The sequence below is a fragment of the Geotrypetes seraphini genome, chromosome 2 (genome assembly GCF_902459505.1).
Source record: "Geotrypetes seraphini chromosome 2, aGeoSer1.1, whole genome shotgun sequence".
NCBI lineage: Eukaryota > Metazoa > Chordata > Amphibia > Gymnophiona > Dermophiidae > Geotrypetes > Geotrypetes seraphini.
Genome location: NC_047085.1, coordinates 271,959,060 through 271,983,766, shown reverse-complemented (window position 1 = coordinate 271,983,766; position 24,707 = coordinate 271,959,060). Strand labels below are relative to the sequence as shown.

Below are 24,707 nucleotides of genomic sequence, written 5' to 3'. Positions count from 1 at the left end.
AAAAGATTTGTAAGCCTGCAACCACATCAAGGTAGACTCTTTCAGCAGCTCCCCTCCCTCCCCCTTACCTTTGTGGCCAAGTCAAAATGATCTAACAACAATAAAATTTTAAAAACACAAAGCACGCTGTACGCAGAGAAAATGTTAATTATCATTTATATTCCACGGGTTTTCAAAGAGGTCAAGGTAGATGACTTTATGCAATGTCACCTCAGTAACAACTATACAAAAATAGACAAATATTCCCCCTCCCTTTTTACTAAACCGCGATAGCGGTTTTTAGCGCAGGGACCTGCGGAATGCCCCACGCTGCTCTTGAAGCTCATAGGTTCCCTGCGCTAAAAAACGCTATTGCGGTTTAATAAAAGGGGGCCATAGTGCAAAATATAGACAGCATATATAAATTCTCAAAACGGACACATTTTGATCACTAAATTGAAAATAAAATCATTTTCCTACCTTTGGTAATTTCATCAATCTCTGGTTGCACTTTATTCTTCTGACTGTGCATCCAATATTTCTTCCCTTTTTTCAGCCTCCTGTATGCTTTCTCTCCTCCAGACCTCATTCCCTCCCCAAACTTTTTCTTTGTTTCACCCTGCCCCCTTCTTTCTTTTTCTCTCTCTCCATACCCCCTTTCATTCTGTATGTCTGTCTTTCTCTCTCTCTCCGTGCCCCATTTTTCTTTGTTTCACCCAGCCCTCTTTCTTTTTTTTTTTTTGGCTCCCTGTCCCCCCCTTTCTTTCTTTCTTTCTCCTTGCCCTCCCCTATTCCACCACCATTGGGAAAATGCTGCCACCGCCACTGGGGAATAGGCTGCCACTGCCGCTATCGGGAACAGGCCGGCGCCAAGTTCGCCCTGCTTCTCTTCCCCACGGAGCCGACCAACTCTCGCCACTCAACGTCAATTCTAACATCGGAGAGGACGTTCTGGGCCAGCCAGGCAGCGATTGGCAGGCCCAGAACGTCCTCTCCGACATCAGAATTGACGCGGGTGGTGAGAGTTGGTCAGCCCCACAGGGAAAAGCAGGGAGAACTTGGCACCGGCCTGTTCCCAATGGCGGCGGTGGCACTCAAGTGGCTAAAGAGACGCAGTTTGCCAGCCTAGGGAGAACACTGGAGGGTGGCCAGCTGTGCACCCCCTTTGGGCGTAAACCCGGGGCAGACCGCCCCCACCCCCACCTTGGTATGCTACTGTCTGTACCTCACTCCCTCCCTATGACCAAAAATTCTCCTTTCTTCTATTCCCCGTGTACACAACCATCTCTTTCCCTCCCTTCCTCTCTCCCAAGTCCTTGCCTTCTGTGTCCAAAAACCCATTCCCTCCCCCACCTCAGTATCTCTTTCCCTCCCTTCCTCTCTCCCAAGTCTATGCCTTCTGTGTCCAAAAACACATTCCCTCTCCCACCTCAGCATCTATTTCCCTCCCTTCCTCTCTCCCAAGTCCATGCCTTGTGTCCAAAAACCCATTCCTCCCCCACCTCAGCATCTCTTTCCCTCCCTTCCTCTCTCCCAAGTTCATGCCTTGTGTCCAAAAACCCATTCCCTCCCCACCTCAGCATCTATTTCCCTCCCTTCCTCTCTCCCAAGTCCATGCCTTGTGTCCAAAAACCCATTCCCTCCCTCACCTCAGCATCTATTTCTCTCCCTTCCTCTCTCCCAAGTCCATGCCTTCTGTGTCCAAAAACCCATTCCCTCCCCCACCTCAGCATCTATTTCCCTCCCTTCCTCTCTCCTAAGTCCATGCCTTCTGTGTCCAAAAACCCATTCCCTCCCCCACCTCAGCATCTCTTTCCCTCCCTTCCTCTCTCCCAAGTTCATGCCTTGTGTCCAAAAACCCATTCCCTCCCCCACCTCAGCATCTATTTCCCTCCCTTCCTCTCTCCCAAGTCAATGCCTTCTGTGTCCAAAAACCCATTCCCTCCCCCACCTCAGCATCTCTTTCCCTCCCTTCCTCTCTCCCAAGTTCATGCCTTGTGTCCAAAAACCCATTCCCTCCCCCACCTCAGCATCTATTTCCCTCCCTTGTTCTCTCCCAAGTCCATGCCTTCTGTGTCCAAAAACCCATTCCCTCCCCCACCTCAGCATCTATTTCCCTCCCTTCCTCTCTCCCAAGTCCATGCCTTCTGTGTCCAAAAACACATTCCCTCCCCCACCTCAGCATCTATTTCCCTCCCTTCCTCTCTCCCAAGTCCATGCCTTCTGTGTCCAAAAACCCATTCCCTCCCCCACCTCAGCATCTCTTTCCCTCCCTTCCTCTCTCCCAAGTCCATGCCTTCTGTGTCCAAAACCCATTCCCTCCCCCACCTCAGCATCTATTTCCCTCCCTTACTCTCTCCCAAGTTCATGCCTTGTGTCCAAAAACCCATTCCCTCCCCCACCTCAGCATCTATTTCCCTCCCTTCCTCTCTCCCAAGTCCATGCCTTCTGTGTCCAAAAACCCATTCCCTCCCCCACCTCAGCATCTATTTCCCTCCCTTGTTCTCTCCCAAGTCCATGCCTTCTGTGTCCAAAAACCCATTCCCTCCCCCACCTCAGCATCTATTTCCCTCCCTTCCTCTCTCCCAAGTCCATGCCTTCTGTGTCCAAAAACACATTCCCTCCCCCACCTCAGCATCTATTTCCCTCCCTTGCTCTCTCCCAAGTCCATGCCTTCTGTGTCCAAAAACCCATTCCCTCCCCACCTCAGCATCTCTTTCCCTCCCTTCCTCTCTCCCAAGTCCATGCCTTCTGTGTTCAAAAACCCATTCCCTCCCCCACCTCTGCATCTCTTTCCCTCCCTTCCTCTCTCCCAAGTCCTTGCCTTCTGTGTCCAAAAACCTATTCCTTCCCCCACCTCAGCATCTCTTTCCCTCCCTTCCTCTCTCCCAAGTTCATGCCTTGTGTCCAAAAACCCATTCCCTCCCCCACCTCAGCATCTATTTCCCTCTCTTCCTCTCTCCCAAGTCCATGCCTTCTGTGTCCAAAAACCCATTCCCTCCCCCACCTCAGCATCTCTTTCCCTCCCTTCCTCTCTCCCAAGTTCATGCCTTGTGTCCAAAAACCCATTCCCTCCCCCACCTCAGCATCTATTTCCCTCCCTTCCTCTCTCCCAAGTCCATGCCTTGTGTCCAAAAACCCATTCCCTCCCCCACCTCAGCATCTATTTCCCTCCCTTCCTCTCTCCCAAGTCCATGCCTTCTGTGTCCAAAAACCCATTCCCTCCCCCACCTTAGCATCTCTTTCCCTCCCTTCCTCTCTCCCAAGTTCATGCCTTGTGTTCAAAAACCCATTCCCTCCCCCACCTCAGCATCTATTTCCCTCCCTTCCTTTCTCCCAAGTTCATGCCTTATGTCCAAAACGCACTCCCTCCCACTTTTGTGTTCCCCGTTTGCCTCCCAGCCCATCTTAGCAACTTTCTCAGCAAAATGTAGCTCGAGCCGCGTAGGCTTGTCTTCTATTTCCTGCATGTCCCGCCGCGCACACATAGCCAATCGGAAATCTTCCCTGACGTCAGCGCTGACGTCGGAGGGCGGGCTTTGCTTAAGCCCTCCCTCCGACATCAGCGCTGACGTCGGGGAAGATTTCCGATCGGCTGTGTGAGCAGCAGGGCAGTCGGAGTAGAAGACGAGCATATTTAACCCCAGGGGTCCCCCATCGTCCCCGTTCAGCTCTCTCTCCTGTGCACCCCCTGGTAGTACTGCCCTGATGGCGGCCCTGCGCGTGCCAGCTGCAAGGCCTTCGCGTGCCACAGTAGGCACGCGCGCCATAGGTTCACCATCGCTGTCCTATAGTATCCATTGACCATTGAGAAAGAGTTCAGGAGAAAATGACAGCAGGATCAATGAGAAAATCCAAATTAGAAAAACAAATACAATAAAATCTTTGATTATAAGTAACTTGGTATGCAAGTGCCCTGCAAGACAAGCAAAACATTTTATCAAACTTTAACTTGATATGCAAGCACGGTCTTGCAAAACAGGTACACCCAGTATACACACAGCACATCATCACAATTCAACCGATAGCTCCTATCTCTCTCTCTGACACTGCAGGAGTGTCTGTTCTAAACAGGCAAGATCTTACAATACGAGTACATACAGTATTTTATTTTAAAATTTGAGTTGGGAGAATCAAACAAGAAACAATGCAGAGTAAATGAGCAAAGGCAGGCATGAAATAAATGATACCTATTGAACTTGTTAATAAAATAATGGTATCAAGTAGAAAGAGTGATGTCAAGAATAAATCAATACAAATAATATGAATTGTGGCAATAACTTTCAGAATACATGCCACAGCATAGTATAGGACCTGTGCAATTGCATCAGACTAGATAGAGCAAAAGAAAACAAAAGGCCAGTAACCCCGAAAGGTAAAGAGATCAGAAGAGAATGACATCTGATGTAATTAGAAAACCAGACATGAAGCATGACAGATATACTTGGGTTTTACGGGAACAACAATATACAGTACCCCTTTATTGCTGAAGGAGGCGTATTATGCTTTGTATTCTTTGTACGCGTTGTTGCATATGTCAGGGAGGGCCTTGCCTAAGGGTTTGAAGGGGTGTGTTTTGCTAAAATCATTACAGGATGCTTGGGGTCCCCCTCCCCCTGCCAAATTGGGAGGCAGGGGGAAGGGGATCCCAGAGTCTCTAATAAATTGCCCTTGTGGGGCAACCCTTCTTTTGAACCTGGGATGGACAATCCTGTTTTCTTAGCATGGGACAGGCAAGAACTCACTTTGGTAGAGCATTTGTTGGATGATATGAGAAATTTATACCCATTGGCAGTTCTAGCAACCCCGATTGGGAGCTAGCTGGGGGAATATGTATGCTTATTGCCAAATTAAGCATTATATAGTATCTCTCTTGACAGAGATCTTGGGACAAGGATTGGGACAGAAGCTTCACAACTTTTTTCTAGCAGTGGCCATTAGTAACACATCAGTTTCCTTTTTACATGGAGTGCTGTGGCCTAGAGAATGACACGGGGAAAAATTATGTCCCCGTCACCGCCCCGTCCCTAGACCACCATCCTCTGCACCGTCCCGTCCCCGCTGTCCCTTTCACCGCCCCCTCCCAGTCTCTGCCGTTCCCTTCACCGCCCCGTCATTGCCCCACTGTCTCTTTCACCGCCCCGTCCCCGTTCCCGTCTCCGTCTTCAGCGTCTTCTCTCCATCCCCCCACTCCCAGCACCCTTCACGCGGTAAAGCAGCTCCCTCCCGCCGGCCAGTCGTGTATTTATCTCCTTTTCCCTTACCTTTTCTTCTTAAAATGGCGATTTCTATAAGGCTACGAGCTGTATTACAGCCGGAGCCTTGAAGTCGCGTCGGGTTGCCTGCTAGAAGTCTCCTTCGATGCAACCGGAAACAGGAAGTTACATCAGAGGAGACTTTTACCAGCAGACAACGCAACGCGACTTCAAGGCTCCGGCTGTATTACAGCTCCTAGCCTTATAGAAATCGCCATTTTAAGAAGAAAAGTTAAGGGAAAAGGAGGGAGGGAGATACATGGACGGACGGTGGGTGAGAGTGGGCTGCCGGTTCGAACGCTCAGTCACCGCGTGTTCAAGATTGTTCACCGCCCCGTGCTACCATTCACCGCTCCACGGGGCGGTGAATGGCCTTGTCCCCGAACTTGCGGTGACCATTTTTTTTGGTCACCGTTTTGGCTAGCTGCGGGTAACCACCACCGTGTCATTCTCTACTGTGGTCCCTTGAGCTATGTAAGGATGACCAGTCCATCAAGTCCGCCTGGGCAGGGGAACTTGGGTTGTCCTTGGATTCTTGGGATCTTTTGAGCACTGTCAGAGGCATACCACATTTGATCGCGGGGGCGATACTGAGGGAATGTTATATCCGGGTGATTTATAGAGTTTATTTTATCCAAGTGCAATTACATAATTGGGGGGCACTGAGCCTCCTTTGTGTCTGAAGTGTCATAGGGAGTCCAATACCTTTCCCATTCCTTTTGGGATTGTTGGCTTGTTCAAAGCTTTTGGGAAACAATTCAACATTATTTGCAACACCTTTTAGGGAAACTAATACAGGGTACTGTGGCGCAAATGGTTTTGATCTACCCAGAGCATTTCAGGGACTGTCTGGAGGTGCCCGAGATTTGTGTCGTAAAGTGTGTCTCCTTGTACGAAAATGTATTTTGCAATCCTGGACTTCCATTGACCCACCCTCTTTTGGGAAGTGGAGAAACCAATTACATACTTTGGTGACATGGGAAGCACAGCTGGTGGAAGGGCATCACAAACATTTTTTGCTCGTTTGGAATGTTCATTTGCAATCTCTTCCCCCGTGGGGACACAATCTCCTCTTGAATGTGTTAGGCTGATTTGTTAATTAGAGCTGTACACTTCCCTGAGTGGCTATATTTGTAATTTCAGAGGATACCTGGAAGGGAGGCTTGTTCATATTGGAGGGCCATAAGAGTCCCAAGTCCTCATGGATCTTTTGTTTTGGTATGCCTCTTCTTATCTCCTGTACTGTTATTAGGGATAGGGAGGGGGAGAGGAAGGTTGTGGGGTGAAAAAATTAAAGGGAGGGGGTTCTATTTTGTCATTGTGAAAAATCTTGAGATTTGGACTTTTGTTTGTTCTTTGATTCTCTTTGTCAGTATCTTGTTGGCGATGTTTACTACTTGTTACTGCTGTTTTGTTGTCATCAATAAAAACTGTTTTAACATAAAATAGAGGCACACTCTCATTCAGGATTTTGGTCAACAGCCCTAGCAGCTAAATTCAATATTCTCTAATGCTTTCCCAAAATCAATTTTGGCAGCTCTACATAATTAGAATTGCAGCAGTCCAAATGACTTTAAAATTACTGACTACACCACAGTTTGGAAATCTGGCAAGTACAATGCCAAGTATAACTAAAGACATATATGCCGTCATCTATGAAATACAAGTCACTTTTCCTGGTGCATTCAGGGTCAACTTAGAATCAGTTACATCCACCAAACATTTAAATGTCATACTTCAACTTATGAATGCAAACTCGTTATTTATACCTGGGGCCAAATGCCATTGGAATGAGCACGCCGTTTTATCTCTTCTACAGTTTTTCGACGAGAATCTTGGTCTGACCGTGACACAAATACAGGCTGAATATAATTAATTATTGCTGCAAGAAAGAAGAACAAAGGCAGGTAAAGATTTGCATTGGAAACAATATTCTACAAATAATGGTATTTTAGAAACATATATATTAAACTTGAAATGTTGCAATACTAAAATTTCATTTAATTTCATTAATGAAAAATGCTAAATATATGTTCCGATACATATGCCACCCTTGGTTAATTATCTAGATCAGTGGTTCTTAAATCTGTTCTGGGGATCCCTAGCTAGTTGGGTTTACAAGATATTTCTAATAAATATGCATGAGGCAGATCTGCACATACTGATGAGAAAGTAAGTTGTTCACACTAACTAGCAATTACAGAAGACAGATAGAGGAAAATAGCTGAGCAAAAAAAAAAATCTAGACAGTTTATATGCTTACTAGTGTTTAAGCCCGTTACATTAACGGGTGCTAGAGTACATGTCTGTCTGTTTTTTTATTTTTTATTTGTCTCTCTCTCCTTGGATGCTGTCTGTCTGTCATTCTTTCTGACTGTTTCTCCCTGGCCCCCTGTCTGTCTATCTTTATTTCTAACTCTATCCTCTTCCCTCAATCCTGCATGTACCCTTTTTTCTTTCTCTTCCCCACTTCCTTCCAACGTCTGCTCCCCCTGTCCCTCAGACTTCCATTCAGTGTCTGTCTCCCTCTCTCTACCCCTTCTATCTACTGTTCACCCTCTGTCTTGCCCCTTCCATTCACTGCCCTCTCTTCTCTTTCCATCCAGTGTCCGCCCTCTCTCTGTTCCATATGGCATCTCCTCCTTCCTTTTCCCTTGGTCTGGCATACATTCCTCTTTCCCTCCATGCCCTGCCATCTCTTCTTCCCTCCAAGCCATTCTCTCCCCCTCTGCTCCCTTTCCTCCTTGAACTTCATCGGGCAGCAGCATTCACAATTCATTGCTGTTGCCGCTTAGTCCCTTTCTCCTTCTAAACCTACTTCGGCAAATTTTCTTCTGTCCAAATCAGTGACTTCTCTGCGCGTTCCGTAAGGAATGCAACTCGCAGCAAACATCATACCCAGAAGAATACGACCAAATACATAAATTTTAAGGGGGGGGGGAAAAAAGATGATAATGATCCAAAGTCTATCGCGCTCGCGGCAGCAGCGGCAGCAGCGCCTAATCTCCAAAGCAACCGCCAGCCCCTCCTGACACTTCCGCATCGCAACCGTAAAACCCCTTCTTATTGGTCAACCGCTGCCGGACCTCCTTTGACTGTGCTGAACGATTGGCTGAGCGGCTGGGAGCGCGAGGCGGGGAGGGCGGGTGTTCTGAGGTCGACTGTGTGTGTGGTTTCTGCTCCTCTTCAAGTCTTCCTCTCCATCGGGTCGTCTTCCTGAAACAGAAAATAGGCAGGACCCGCCAGAGAGGAAGGCTTGAAGCTGGCAACAGCAGCGAATTGTAAACGCTGCTGCTGCCCGAAGAAGCCAGGCCTTGAAAAATCCGAGGCAGACCACTTCTCTTCCCTCCCAGCCCAACCCCTGCTGACTCGGCTCCCTTACCCTTACCACGCGGAAGCGTGAAGACTGAACGCCGGTAATTGGGGTGGCGAGGATGCGGCTTAGGAGACTTTGAGGTGTTGGCATGCAGCAGCGCTCCACGAAGCTGTCCTCCCGGCAGCCGCCGCCAGCACCAATCGGGACCAAGCTTGCCTGCGCTTCCTCCAGCGGTTGGTGAGTGAGGGCGGGAGGAGGGGAGTGGCTAGAGTGATCTCTGCCTCCGCGTTCTAAAATGGAACGCGGCCAGTGATCAGAAATCACAGCGGCAGGGATCACGAAATTTCAAGAGCGCATGCGCGCTCTAGGGTTTTATTATATAGGATGTGTCTTGCTCCTTCCACATGTACATATAACAAAATCCCCTCAGTCAAATATTACAGCTTCATGAGAAGAGATGGATAAGAATCAGCGATAGTTCAAACAACTTAATTACATTACTGAAAAAGTATATTGATTAGCTGGTTAACTACATAGAAACATAGAAATAGACGGCAGATAAGAGCCACGGCCCATCTAGTCTGCCAACCCTAATGACCCTCCCCTACCTTTGCCCTGTGAATAGATCCCTTGTGTCGATCCCATTTGGCCTTAAAATCAGGCACTCTGCTGGCCTCAATCACCTGCAGTGGAAGACTATTTCAGCGATCAACCACCCTTTCAGTGAAAAAGAATTTCCTGGTGTCACCTCACAGTTTCCCGCCCCTGATTTTCCACGGATGCCCTCTTGTTGCCGTGGGACCTTTGAAAAAGAAGATATCTTCCTCCACCTCGATGCGGCCCGTGAGATACTTGAACGTCTCGATCATGTCTTCCCCTCTCTCTGCGCTCCTTGAGCGAGTATAGCTGTAATTTGTCTAGACGTTCTTCGTACGGGAGATCCTTCAATCCCGAGACCATCCGGATGGCCATTCTCTGAACCGACTCCAGTCTTAGCACATCCTTGCGATAATGCGGCCTCCAGAATTGCACACAATATTCCAGGTGGGGCCTCACCATGGATCTATACAATGACATAATGACTTCCAGCTTACGAAATCCCTGCGTATGCAACTTATGATTTCTCTTGCCTTGGATGAAGCTTGCTCCACTTGATTGGCAGCCTTCATGTCCTCACTGACGATCACCCCTAAGTCTCGTTCTGCTACCGTTCTTGTTAGGATCTCGCCATTAAGGGTATAAGTCTTGCATGGATTTTGGCTGCCCAAGTGCATAACTTTGCATTTTTTGGCATTGAAGCTGAGTTGCCAGGTCTTAGACCAGCGCTCCAGTAGGAGTAGGTCGTGCATCATCTCGTTCATGTTGTCGGGCACTGAATCTTCGTCTGTTGTGCATTTGCCCACTACATTACTTAGTTTGGCGTCATCGGAGAATAATGTTATTTTACCTCAAAGCCCTTCTGCCAAGTCTCTTATAAAGATGTTGAATAGGATTGGGCCCAAGACCGAGCCCTGGGGCACTCCACTGATCACCTCCGTCATTTTGGAGGGGGTGCCATTCACCACTACCCTTTGAAGCCTACCTCCAAGCCAGTTCCCAACCCATTTCGTCAATGTGTCGCCCAATCCTATAGAACTCATCTTGCTCAGCAACCTGCGGTGTGGTACGCTATCGAATGCTTTGCTAAAGTCCAGGTATACGATGTCCAGGGACTCCCCAACATCCAGCTTCCCCGTCACCCAGTCAAAGAAGCTGATCAAGTTGGATTGGCATGATCTCCCCTTAGTAAATCCATGTTGACGGGGATCCCGTAGATTCTCCTCATTCAGGATCTTATCCAATTGGCGGTTGATTAGAGTTTCCATTAGTTTGCTCACTATTGATGTTAGACTCACTGGTCTGTAGTTTGCTGCCTCCATCTTTGAGCCTTTCTTGTAGAGTGGAATGACGTTAGCTGTCTTCCAGTCCAACAGGACGCTGCCTGTACTAAGGGAGAGGTTGAAGAGCGCGGACAGTGGCTCCGCCAAGACATCACTCAACTCCCTGAGCACCCTGGGGTGTAGGTTGTCAGGACCCATTGCCTTGTTAACCTTGAGCTTTGACAGCTCACCGTAGACACTGCTGGGCGTAAACTCGAAGTTAATAAACAGGTCAACTGAGTCAACCCTTGTCTGTAGCTGAGGGCCGAGCCCCGGCGCTTCTCGGGTGAAGACTGAGCAGAAGTATTCATTTAACAGTTGGGCTTTTTCCGAGTCCTTTTCCACATAGTCTCCGTCTGGTTTCCTAAGACGTACTATCCCGCCTGAGTTTTTACTTCTGTCACTGATATACCTGAAGAAGGATTTATCTCCCTTCTGGATGTTCTTTGCCAGAGACTCCTCCATGTGGAATTTAGCCTCTCTGACTGCTATTTTGACAGCTTTTGACTTGGTCAGGTAGTCTGCTCTAGAGTCCTGTTTCCCCGATTGTTTGTAAGAGATGAATGCTTTTTTCTTCTCCTTGATGAAGTCTGAGATCTCCGCAGTGAACCACTGCGGCTTATTGTTCCTTCGCCGTTTACTTACTAATTTAACATAGCGGTTTGTCGCTTCCTGTATGGTGGCTTTCAAAGTCAACCACATTTCTTCCACGCTATCGTTTCTGCTTGGCTTTGCAGCGCCTGGTGAACAAAGGAACCCATGCCTTGGAAGTCTGTGTCCTTGAATTTGAGGACCTTGGTCAGTGTGGTAGATTTAGTGAAACCTTTCCTAAGATTGAACCATAGCATGTTGTGGTCACTGGAGGCCAATGTGTCGCCCACCGAGACCTCTGTGACACTTTCTCCATTGGTAAGTAATAGGTCCAGTATTGCCTGATCCCTTGTTGAGTCCAACACCAATTGCCTGAGACGTGCTCCCTTCATAGAGTTTAATAGCCTCCTGCTATTGCCGGAAGCAGAGGTAAGTGTATCCCAATCCACATCAGGCATGTTGAAGTCACCTAACAATACTGTGACCCCACGCAAGGTGATATTCTCTATATCTCCGATTAATTCCATATCCAGGTCATCCTGTTGTCTTGGGGGTCTGTAAATTACGCCAAGATACAGGCATTTGTCCTTCCCTCTGGCCAAATTAACCCAAAGGGATTCCCCAGTGTGCAGGACATCTGCGATTCTTGTGACCTTAATGTCATCTTTAGTATATAATGCTACACCTCCTTCCATTCTGCCCTCCCTGTCCCGGCAAAGCAAGTTGTAACCCGGTATGACCATGTCCCACCCGTGGGAGTCTGTGAGCCAGGTCTCAGATATCGCCACCACATCCAGGTCAGCATTCCTTATTTCTGTTTCCAAATCCAGGATCTTGTTTCCCAAACTGTGCGTTGACGTACATAGCTCTCCATGTTGTATTTTTGTTACGTCTCAGTGGGGATATTCTCGCTTGAGCTACTTGAACACCTTTAGCATTATTCGCATTATGTGTACTCTCCCTAGACTCAGAACTACATCGTGCACCTATCCCGTACTCCCCAGACCCGGAACTACAGTGTATACCTATCCCAAACTCGAAAATGTGTATACCCTGTGGGGGTATTCCCGCATGGGCTACTTGAACTCCTTTAGTACAATTTGCAATGTGTGTACCCCCGCTGGACCCAGGATTACAATGTGGACTGCCCTTAGATCCGGAGTTACAATGTGTACTCACCCCAGACCCAGAATTGCAATGTGTACTCCCCATAGACCCAGAATTACAATGTGACCTAGAATTCTGATGTGAACCTACCCCCGACTCGAGAGTATGTATACTCGCCCCTGACCCAGAATTTCAGTGACTACTTACCTCAGCCTCAAAAAAGTATTGGCAGTTTAGCTCGCCAGGTATGTTGTTTGTGCCTGTACCCTCCCCCGACTTACCTAGTTTAAAGCCCTGTGAAGTAGGTGGGCTAGACGGTGTCCAAGGACATTCTTCCCTCTTCTGGTCAGGTGTAACCCGTCATGTCTCTGTAGCCCTTGCAAAGCATCTCCATGATGCAGGAACCCGAAGTTCATCTCCTTGCACCATCCTTGCAGGCAATTTAATTTGTCTTTAATTCAATTGCACAACTATTGCACTTAGGATGAAATGTGTTTTATGTTTAAAACAGAGTTGATAAATTCTCAGCAAATCGCTAATTAACTAATGCTAAACATTTTATGATTACTTTGCTTTATGTTTTTTAAAGTATCAGAATTCTCAATATGTCACTTCAGTTCATACTGCAGAAAAAACAATTCTCAAAATTATCATCACTAACAGAGTACAGTCAAACCTCGGTTTGCGAGTAACGCGGTTTGCGAGTGTTTTGCAAGACGAGCAAAACACTCCCGCAAACATTAACTCGCAAAACGAGTGTTGACTCGCTAAACGAGCTCTCACTATGGTGGCCCAGGGGTGGGTACCTGTGGGTGCTGCAGCCCTTGCAGCGTGGTGGCTTCCTTCCCTCAAGGTCCCCATGCGGCTGCCCCCCGCTTCGGCCGATGCCTCTGCCGTCCACCAGCACCTCCCGGCTTCCGATTCAAGCCGGCCGCCATCCTCCACTGAACACAAGCAACTGCTATGGTTCCACACGCCACAGCAAACTATCCCTAAATCACTAAACCTGCCCATAGGAGCCAACTTCCCAATACAAGAAACTTCAAAAGTGCTTGGAGTCATCCTAACTCTGTGCTCACCTCAAATCTCCAATCTTAGAAGGAAGACACACTACTACCTGAAAAGGCTCCTTTTGATCAGGCCCAACTTCCACGAACATCACTTTGCTCTCATGGTGCAAACGCTCATCCTTTCACAATTGGACTGCTGCTACTCACTATATGCAGGCCTGAGTACTATGCAACTACAAAGACTGCAACTAATATTTAACACTGCAATCAGTTATCTTTCACAAAGAAATTTGATTCAATATCTGATTATTTTCACAAGCTGCACTGGCTACCCATAACAACCAGAATCTACTTCAAAACATCCTACATCCTACACCAGATACGCCACTCAAACTCAGCTGATACAATAATTCATACCTTCTTTAATCTCCAGTTCACATCTCCAGACTCTTCAACGCTGCCAAAATGACTCTTCCCTCACCGAAAGGTGTCAGATACAAACATGCATTCAACTCACTATTCACTTACATCGCAACAAAGAACTGGAATGGACTCCCATTAGACATGAGATCAGAACACAATTACATGCATTTTAGGGGGAAAAAACTAAAAATATTTCTCTATGAAAACCATTTAGCAGGATGATCCAAAAGACTTCCCATAGCTACCGAGCACCACTCTCCATCATTCAAAAATGACTTCTTACTCCCTTATTGTTCGGAGACAGTAGACCCCTGTAGCAATTGCCTGTAAGCTCCGCTCACATATTTGGCTCTTGTCTCACAAGCCCCTCTTATTGCAATCTTCAACCGCAACTTCTACTTTACAGTTTCCAAGTTTATTCACTATTTGATATACTGACCACCAACTAGTATCTGGTCGGTTTACATAGCTAGAAATTAGGATAAAAATAAAAAGCAAAAAGGGGCAATATATAAATAACATAGGTATTAGACAAGACAGACAAATTTGATACTTAATAATAATAATAATAATAACAACAGTTTATATACCGCAGGACCGTGAAGTTCTATGCGGTTTACAATGATTAAAAAGATGCTACAAATTGAGTGGAACATACATAGTTAGAGATTAGTGCTAACAGTTTAGGGATCAGATTTAAGGGAGAGATTGTGATGGGAGCGATTCTCCAGATTCGTTACCTAGGCACTTCAAGAACAGGTATGTTTTTAGATGTTTCCTAAATTCGCCATAGTTATTCGCGTGTATAATTAGTTTTTCCAGGTCTTTGCCCCATAAGGCTGCTTGATACGATAGAAGATGTTGATGGTGTTTCTTAAATTTACATCCTCTAGCCAGTGGGGAGACAAACTGCAGATGTGTACTCCTCTTATGTCTGTTGGTTGAGAAGGAAAAGAGGTCGGTTATATATTTAGGGGCTAGACCGGATAGTACCTTGAAGCAGAGACATCCCAGCTTGAACTTCACACGTGCCTCCATTGGCAGCCAGTGTAGGAGTTGGTAGGCAGGGGTAATGTGATCGGACTTCTTCAACCCAAAGATCAACCTTACTGACGCATTTTGTACCAGTTGTAGTCTCTGCATGTTCTTCTGGGAGACTGCCAGATGGGCAATGTTACAATAATCGAGATGGCTTAGTATTAGGGCTTGTACCAGAATTCTGAATGATGTAGCGTCGAAGTATGCTTTAATGGACCTAAGTTTCCAGAGAGTAAAAAAACCCTTTCTGACTAGGGAGTCCACTTGGTCTTTCATGGTTAGGCCTTGGTCCAGAATTACCCCCAGAACCTTCATAGTAGGTTAAATAGGGTAGCTGAGATTGTTGATGCATAGTGGAGTTGTAGTGACAGGTGGGTGTGGCGAGGCTATGAAGAATTTAGTTTTTTCTGAGTTAAGCTTCAGTCTGAATTCTGTGGTCCATTGTTCCATCAGGTTTAGTGCTTCTGTTGCCATGGGGGTAGTTTCAGAGGGAGACGTAGTGAATGGGATAATGATTGTGAAGTCATCTGCTTAACTGAGTAATTTTATACCCCGCTGGGCCAGCTGCATGCCTAGTGATGACATGTAGACGTTGAAGAGCAGAGGGGATAATGGAGACCCCTGTGGAACGCCAGATGGGTTTCTCCAGGTTTTAGAGAGGTTGTGATTAAAACGTACTTGATAGGTGCGGGACAAAAGGAATCCTCGGAACCAGTCAAATACCTCTCCTCTGATGCCGATTGCGTCTAAGCATTGTAGCAATTTCTCATGATCCACCAGGTCAAAGGCCGAGCTTATGTCAAATTGCATGATTAGGGCGTTACGCCCTTGCTGAATAAGGAGCGTAGGTAATCCAGGGTCGCCGCGATTACTGTCTCGGTGCTAAACAGAGGTCTGAAGCCAGATTGGGTTTCATGTAGTAGAGAAAACTGGTCGAGGTAGTCCATCGACTGGGTATGTACTAGACCTTCCATTATTTTTACGAAGAATGGAATGGTCTATAGTTGGTTACTGATGTTAAGGGTTGTTTACGATTTTTTGGAATTGGGGTGATTATAATGTGACCGTTATTAGTTAGGAATTTTCCATTTTTGAAATTGTTGGTCAGATAGCTCCACACTGTTAGTTTAAAGTCTAATGGGTCTGCTTTCATAATGCCAGGGGAACAGGGATCTAGAATGCAGTGTGATTTAGAATACTTGTTATAGAGTTTGATGAAATTATTCCATTTTAGATCCTGAAAGGAGTTCCAAATCATATCCACTGGTATTTCATTTCCATGTATGCTGGCTATTTGATGTGCATGTATGTTGTTTGTCGGACAGTTGTTCCTTAGGTTTATAATTTTTGAATCAAAATGCTGTGCTAGATCGTTTGCTGACGGTAGTGTCGTATCGTGGATGGATTGATTGTGACGTGTCAAATAAATTTGTAACCAAGTTGAACAGTTCTTTAGTGTTAATTCCTTTCGAACTCGTATTGGATGTATTAATTTTGGATGAGTAGAATGCTTTTCGTTCTTCTTTTATCAATTGTTTGTAGTCCTTTATGTTGGATCTCCAATTGTTCCGATATGATATTTCTCTCGTTTTATTCCAGATACTTTCTAGTCGTCTTACTAATTGTTTCATTTTTAATAGTTCAGAGTCGAACCATTTATTATATTTATTTGAGCAGTTTTTACTATTTCGTTTAGGGGCAATTTTATCTAAAATGGATGTGCTTGTTTTCGTCCAATATTCCCCCAAATCATCCCCTTCTTCTATTTCCTCACGTAATTCATAATGTGCCCAGTATTCCTCTGGATTGATATGGCCCCTTGTGAGATGATCTTTTTTTATCTTTGGGTGAGTTTTTGCTTTTGGGTGATTCCAGATTAAGTTAAAGTAGTAGGTGAAATGGTCGGACCAGATATCATGGCACCAGATACCGTCAGATAAAGAAATAGAAGGATCTAGGGTCTCCTTTGTAGACATAGCTACCAAATCTAATTGATGGCCTTTTTCGTGTGTTTGTGTGGGTAAAGGGAGATTGTAATTGAGTGAGGATAGGAAGTTTTTAAAATCTTTCGCGTCTGGATTGTCCTCGTTCTCTAAAAGCAATGTTACTTACCGTAACAGTTGTTATCCAGGGACAGCAGGCAGCTATTCTCACTAGTGGGTGATGTCATCCGACAGAGCCCCGATACGGACATCTTGCAAGCATGTCTTGCTTGAAGAAACTCAGAAGTTTCGAGATGCCCGCACCGCGCATGCGCCAGTGCCTTCCCGCCCGATGCTCCGGGCGTGTCTCCTCAGTTCAGGTAGCTAGCAGAGAAGCCAACCCAGGGGAGGTGGGTGGGACGTGAGAATAGCTGCCTGCTGTCCCTGGATAACAACTGTTACGGTAAGTAACATTGCTTTATCCCAGGACAAGCAGGCAGGTATTCTCACTAGTGGGTGACCTCCAAGCTAACCTCAATGGGATGGTGGGAGAGTTGGCAACTTAGGAGAATAAATTTTGTAACACTGTTTGGCCAAACTGTCCATCCCTTCTGGAGAAAGTATCCAGACAATAATGAGAGGTGAATGTATGAACCGAGGACCAAGTGGCAGCCTTACAAATCTCCTCAATCGGTGTCGATCTGAGGAAGGCTACAGAGGCTGCCATTGCTCTGACCTTATGGGCTGTGACCTTACAGGGAAGGGGTAATCCAGTCTGGGCATAGCAGAAAGAGATACAAGCCGCCATCCAGTTGGAGATGGTGCGCTTCGATACAGGTCGTCCCAACTTGTTTGGATCAAAGGAGACGAAAAGTTGAGGAGCCGTTCTGTGTGGTTTGGTGCGATCCAAGTAGAAAGCCAAAGCACGTTTACAGTCCAGAGTGTGCAGAGCTGATTCTCCAGGATGAGAATGAGGCTTTGGAAAAAACACTGGAAGCACGATGGATTGGTTGAGATGAAATTCAGAGACCACCTTAGGTAGGAATTTCGGATGAGTGCGGAGGACCACCTTGTCATGATGGAAAACAGTGAAAGGTGGGTCCGTCACCAAGGCCTGAAGCTCACTGACCCTGCGAGCAGATGTGAGGGCCACCAGAAAAACCACTTTCCAAGTGAGAAACTTTAGTGGAGCCTTGCTCAGAGGCTCAAAAGGAGGTTTCATAAGCTGAGAAAGGACAACATTTAGATCCCAAACCACTGGAGGCGGTTTGAGAGGAGGATTGACATGAAAAAGTCCTTTCATAAATCTGGAAACCACAGGATGAGAAGAGAGAGGTTTTCCTTGTAGAGGCTGATGGAAAGCCGCAATAGCACTCAGGTGGACTCGTATAGATGTCGACTTGAGACCGGACTGAGACAGGTGTAGAAGATAATCCAACAAAGAGGATAGGGAGGCTCGCTGAGGCTCCTTAGAATTGGAAATACACCATGAAGAAAATCTAGTCCATTTCTGGGAGTAGCATTGACGAGTAGCAGGCTTCCTGGAAGCCTCCAAGACATCCCTCACCGCCTGGGAAAACTGGTGGGGAGTTATGTTGAGAGGAACCAAGCTGTCAGATGGAGAGACTGCAGGTTGGGATGAAGTAGAGATCCCTGATGCTGAGTAAGCAGTGAAGGAAACACTGGAAGAAGGAATGGCTCCCTGCTGCTGAGTTGAAGTAGAAGGGAGAACCAAGGTTGCCTGGGCCACCGAGGAGCTATTAGAATCATGGTGGCTTGGTCTGATTTCAACTTGACCAGAGTCTTCTGAATGAGAGGAAATGGAGGAAACGCATACAGAAATCAATTCCCCCAATCCAGCAGAAAGGCATCTGCCTCGAGTCGATGAGGAGTGTAGATCCTGGAGCAAAACTGAGGCAGCTTGAAGTTGTGGGGAGCCGCAAAGAGGTCTATTTGAGGCGTCCCCCAATGTGCAAATATCTGATGAAGGGGGTTGGAATGGAGAGTCCATTCGTGAGGCTGGAGGAGATGACTCAAGTTGTCTGCCAAGACATTGTCCTTCCCCTGAATGTAGACAGCCTTGAGGAAGGCATTGTGGCGAACTGCCCAATCCCAGACTCTGAGAGCTTCCTGGCAGAGGGAGGCCGATCCCGTGCCCCCCTGCTTGTTCACATAATACATGGCGACCTGGTTGTCTGTACGGATGAGGACCACCATGTCGTGAAGCAGATGTTGAAAAGCTTGAAGAGCATAAAAGATGGCTCTGAGCTCCAGAAGATTGATCTGATGGAGGCGGTCCACTCTGGTCCAGAATCCCTGAGTGCGAAGCCCATCCAGATGAGCCCCCCAGGCATAGGTCGAGGAATCGGTTGTGAGAACCTTCTGATGAGGAGGAGTGTGAAACAGCAAACCTCTGGATAGATTCGAAGAGGTCATCCACCAAAGTAGAGACTGCCGAAGAGCAGGAGTGACTATGATGTGTCGAGTCAACGGGTCTGACACTTGAGTCCATTGAGAAGCTAGGGTCCACTGAGGAATTCTGAGATGGAGCCTGGCAAAGGGTGTCACATGAACTGTAGAGGCCATGTGGCCCAGGAGGACCATCATGTGTCTCGCTGAGATGGACTGGCGAGAAGACACAGACTGGCAGAGACGAAGAAGAGCATCCATGCGCTGAGGAGGAAGGAATGCTCGAAGCTGAATGGTGTCCAGTACCGCCCCGATGAAGGGAAGGGACTGGGTAGGCTGCAGATGAGATTTGGGAAAATTGATCTCAAAGCCTAGGCTCTGCAGGAAGCAGATCGTTGTCAAGGTCGCCGAAATGACCTTTGGAGCTGATGGGGCCTTGATGAGCCAGTCGTCGAGGTATGGAAATACCTGAAGACCCCTGTTCCGGAGTGCAGCGGCCACCACCACCAGACACTTCGTGAAGACTCTGGGAGACGAGGACAGGCCGAATGGAAGCACCCGATACTGCAGATGTAGATGTCCCACCCGAAATCTGAGGAACTTGCGGGAGGCCGGATGAATGGGAATGTGAGTGTAGGCCTCCTTGAGACCAGAGAGCATAACCAGTCGTTCTGCTCGAGGAGAGGGTAGAGAGAAGCAAGTGTCAGCATGCGAAACCTCTCTCTGACTAGGAATTTGTTGAGGGCCCTGAGGTCCAAAATGGGTCGCAGGTCGCCCGTCTTCTTCGGAACAAGGAAGTACCGGGAGTAAAACCCCTGGTTCAGTTGGTCCGTCGGGACCGGCTCCACGGCACGAAGCCGGAGCAAAGCCTGAGCTTCCTGGAGAAGAAGGGCGGTCTGAGTCAAGTTGGAAGGATACTCTCTTGGAGGGTGGTCCGGAGGGACCCGATGGAAATGAAGAGAGTATCCATCCTTGATGATAGTAAGGACCCAGAGGTCGGTTGTTATGGCCTCCCAGCGATGATAAAAATGATGGAGGCACCCTCCGATGGGAAAAACAGGGGGGAGGCAGATCGAGGTTGGTTATGCCCTCGATGAGACAGTCAAAAAGGCTGAGTGGTCTTAGGGACAGCAGGCGACTGAGACTTAGGCTGACCCTTCTGGGGAGGCTGACGCTTCGCCGGTTGCCTCGCAGGAGGAGTTTGCCTCGGCTGATAACGCCTCTGTTAAATCAACGGCGGACGAGAAGGTCGAGACTGCTGAGGCTTAGGCTTCGGCCGAAGGATAGTGCAAAGTGGAAATTGTAATTCAGGACTCGAGACGCCATCATCGAATTCTGATAGATGCGTCGACCAAACTTATCCATGGTTCTGCCCTCGCGGCCCGGAGGCACTGAAGCATAGACCTGGCCAAGATGAGACCGCTTGAGCGAGGATTCGACCAGGAGGGACTGATGAGAAAGCTGAGGACCCTCGAAGCCTTTATGATGCACCGTGCGGTACCGCACATCCAATTTGCCAGGGACCGCAGGAATAGAGTAAGGAGACTCAAAGCATCGCATGAAAGTCTGGTCGAGGAGCTTCTGCAGGGGAAGCCGCAAGGACTCTGCCGGAGGACGAGGCAAGTGCATGGTATCGAGGTACTCTTTGGAATATCGAGACCCAGCATCGAGAGTAATGTCCATGTCATCCGCCATCTGCCTGAGGAACGATGAAAAGGACAGTTGGTCTGCCGTCGCCGGTCTTCGAGACGGACTAGAAGAAGAAGAAGCTTCAGGCTCCAGAGAGGCCTGCGAGCAACAGGACGAGTAGAAAACCTCGGGGTCCTTGAACTCCGGGCCCGGAGGAGGAGACCCAGTCGAAGCAGCATACCCCAACCGAGGCAATTTCTTCTGAGGCGAGACGGTCGAGTGTCGAGAGGAATGCTTCGAAGAATGTCTGGATCGATGCCCCTCCCGATGCCTGGAAGGGGATCGAGCCTGTCTGTGAGAAACTGGGTCAGACGCCTCCAAGGAGCAGATTGGACTCGATGCCGTCGATCGCAGAGGCGGCAGAGTCGGAGGCTCCCCCGACGCTGCCCAGGTTTGATAGGGGGTTCGGAAGAACTCGTCCTGCTTCCTGCTATGCCCAGGACTGGGTGGCCCCGAAGGTGGACGCCACACTGAGTTATGGGGCGGAGTAATCGGTTCCAAGGGAGGCAGGTCACTAAACGAGGCTTTCCTCGAGGGGATGGGCTCCAAGGGAGGCATATCACTAAGGGAAGCCCTCCTCGAGGAAATCGGTTCCAAAGGAGGTACAGCGCTAACGGAGGACCTCCTCGAGGACCCGGACACCGCTCGCCGCTCCTCCTCGCCGAGTAACGAGGTAGTGCGGCGAGGAGGAGGAGGAGGGGGCGGACCGCCCCTCGAAGCCGAAGCTGGAAGGTCACCCTGGATGGTGGCAATCAGCCGAGGCCCCATGGTCTGCATGAGCTCCACGAACTGAGCCTCCAGGATGGACCGCAACGAAGCCGATATGGAGGGATCCGCACCAAAAGGGGGCCCTTCCGCACGGTCTCCGCGCTCTTTGGGTGCTACGTGCTTCTGCTTGCCAGTCTTCAGCACCTTGAGCACCACCGGAGGAACTGTCGGGGTCGATACCTGCTCCGAGGAGACGGAGGAAGGCACCGGCGCCGAAGCTGGGGCCGAAACTGGTGTGAACGACGCCGGTTTCAGGAGGCCCGAAGCAGCCGGAGAGGCAGAGGGCTTCGCAGAAGGAGTCGAAGCACCTGTCGATGTCGAAGCTGCAGGATCCAATTAAGCTTCCATCTTGAACATGGACTCCCACAGCAGACAGCGACGCTTAAACGCTCTCGCCGTCAGAGTGGAGCAAGGCCGGCACGATTTCGGGAAGTGATCCGGTCCCAGACACTGTAAGCAGCGTCGATGAGGGTCCGTGAGCGAAATCGCGCGCTGGCACTTGCTACACTTTTTAAAACCGGTGATCGGCCGGGACATAGGCCGGAAAAGCTCCGCCGCAAGGTTGAAGAAGCAGGGCCCCAGCCACGCGGCCGACCCGGTATCGGAAGGAAAAATTTTTATTTTTTTATTTTTAAAAAGAAATCAAAGAAAGAAATAAATGCACAGGAGAGCCAAAAGAACTCAACCCGCGGCAAAAAAGAAGGCAAAAAAAGAGATTCAATGGGCGCAAATTGAAGATAGACTTCTCAGCTCCACGGAAGAAAAAGAACTGAGGAGACACGCCTGGAGCATCGGGCGGGAAGGCACTGGCGCATGCGCGGTGCGGGCATCTCGAAACTTCTGAGTTTCTTCAAGCAAGACATGCTTGCAAGATGTCCGTATCGGGGCTCTGTCGGATGACATCACCCACTAGTGAGAATACCTGCCTGCTTGTCCTGGGATAATGTAGGTTTACGTCTCCTGCTATAATATTGTAAGACGGAGTAATTAAATTATGTAGAATGAATTCGTAGAAGTCCTCTCTGGCTTTTGACCAGCTTTTTGGCGGGACATAAAATAGAATGCAGGAGAGGGATTCTTCTAGATCCTTGTTACTAATTTTGCAGGCTAGTATTTCTAACTAGTTGGTTATCTTGGAATCTACTAAGTTCAGTTCGAGTTCTTCCTTAAGAATGACTGCCAATCCTCCCTCTCTCCTGTCTTCGCAATTTAACATGTGAATTTTATAGTTATCTGGTATAAGGCCATTTAATATTGGATCCTCTTCAGACAGTAGCCAAGTTTCCGTTAGAAAGAGGCAAGCTAATTGCTTGCTGATGATCCAATCTTTGACTAAGAAAACTTTATTCCTTACCGATCTAGTGTTGAGGTAAGCGCAGGGAACAGAAATGTTTGTGATGGGTCTGGTGAGTGTGGTGATTTTGATAGGTTTTACTTCCCTTGTCCTCTTTTTGAAGGTACGATGTTGTCTGCTGTTGCTTGTGATTACTTTAATATGATTTACTCTTTCTTCCTGTTGGTTGATTAGAAGCCTAATGGGTGTGTCAGGGTGAAGGACAGAGTGAAGTTTTGGATGGAGTGAGATAACATCCTTAATGTTATTGCTTATTAGATAGATCAATAGGATCCATAGGAGATTCATGTTTGCCAATTGTTATGATTCCTTCCTGTGGAAATTGTAATGTTGGTTTCCCGTCGTTTCAGTAGTAAGTTTGGTATAGAGATTGCGCGGGGGGCGTCGGGAGGCGGAGCTGGACTCCCACGCTACTAAGACTCTATTGAGTTTTCGAGTTATTTTGAGCACTGTATTCGGTTCATAGTTTTGCTTACACTGTACTCGATGAATGATACCTCCTCCTGCATTTCGGGTAAGAAATCTTTGATGATTCACCCGAGCAGGCATCTGAGAGTCAGTGAAGCACCTTAATGTCTTTTCATACACAAGTCTTTGTTGCAGTAGAATCTTTAAGAGGACCCGTCAGAACCTCTCAGAGCTTCCTCAATATCCTGGGATGGATCTCATCTGATCCCACAGCTTTGTCCACCTTCAGTTTTTCATAAACATTTTCTTCCGTGAACGGTGCGGTATCCACTCCATTTTCAGGTGTAACTTTGCCATCCAATCACGGTACTTCTCCATGTTTTTTTTCTGTGATTATCGAACAGAAGTATTTAACATATTTGCTTTGTCCTCATCATTCTCCACATAGCGGTTCATACCTTCTTTCAGTCTCATAATTCCATTTTTTGTCTTTCTCCTTTCACTAATATACCTGAAAAAAACTCTCTCCCTTTTATATATTTATAGCCATTTGCTCTTCCGCTTGTGCTCTCACCAGATGCATCTCTCTCTCTTTACTTTTTTCAGTTTCATCAGATATTCCTTTCTGTATTCCTCTTCGAGTTTTTTATATTTCACGAACGCCAATTCTTTTGCCTTTATTTTTTCCACCACTAGTTTGGAGAACCATATTGGTTTCCTTTTTCTCTTATTTTTATTTATTTTCTTCACATAAAGGTCAATACCTCTTTTTATTGCACATTTCAACTTGGACCACTGTTTTTCCACTTCCCTAATGTTTTCCCATCCAATCAGCTCTTTCTTCAGGTACTCCCCCATGCTACTAAAATCTGCATGTTTGAAATCCAGGACTTTGAGTTTTGTGTGACCATCCTCCACTTCGGCTGCTATATCAAACCAAACCGTATGATGATCATTACTTCCCAGGTGGGCCCCCACTCTGAAATTAGAGACATTTGTGAGCACCAGATCCAGTATCGCTTTTTCCCTTGCGGGTTCCATTACCATTTGTCTGATAAGAGCCCCTTGAAAGGCATCCACAATCTCCCTACTTCTTTCTAATTCTGCAGACAGAACTTTCCAGTCCACCTCCGGCAGGTTGAAATCACCCAGCAACAGCACCTCCCCTTTCTTTCCCAACTTTTGTATATCTGTAATCAGATCTTTTTCAATTTGCTGCAATTGAGTTGGAGGTCTGTAGACAACACCCAAGGGTTGAGAAAGAGGGTCGAGCGCTTGAGACCACTGAGATGCAAGAGCCCATTGAGGTATCCTGAGATGAAGCCTCGCAAATGGAGTAACATTCACTGTGGAAGCCATGTGACCTAGTAGCACCATCATTTGTCTGGCTGAGATTGATGACACATCTGAGTGCAAAGCTGGATCAAATTGTCTTGTCTTTTGAAAAGGCGCTGCTAACCTTTTCAGAATAATGACCTCGCTATGACAACCCAATTGCTGTATATAATATAGGTTTATT

The 24,707-nt window shown here is 47.5% G+C and overlaps 1 protein-coding gene across 3 annotated transcripts in view; it reads right to left on the bottom strand.

Annotated features, from left to right (window-relative positions):
* LPCAT1 (lysophosphatidylcholine acyltransferase 1) overlaps positions 1-24,707 on the bottom strand; it is a 579,323-nt gene that overhangs the window by 433,152 nt on the left and 121,464 nt on the right. For all 3 annotated transcript variants that reach the window (XR_004537978.1, XM_033929666.1, XM_033929665.1), the window contains exon 4: positions 7,004-7,116. Coding sequence is in view for 2 of the 3 variants with exons in the window: in XM_033929666.1 (XP_033785557.1) it covers positions 7,004-7,116 (113 nt within the window). In the remaining variant the exon portion in view is untranslated. The remainder of the gene's footprint in view (positions 1-7,003; positions 7,117-24,707) is intronic.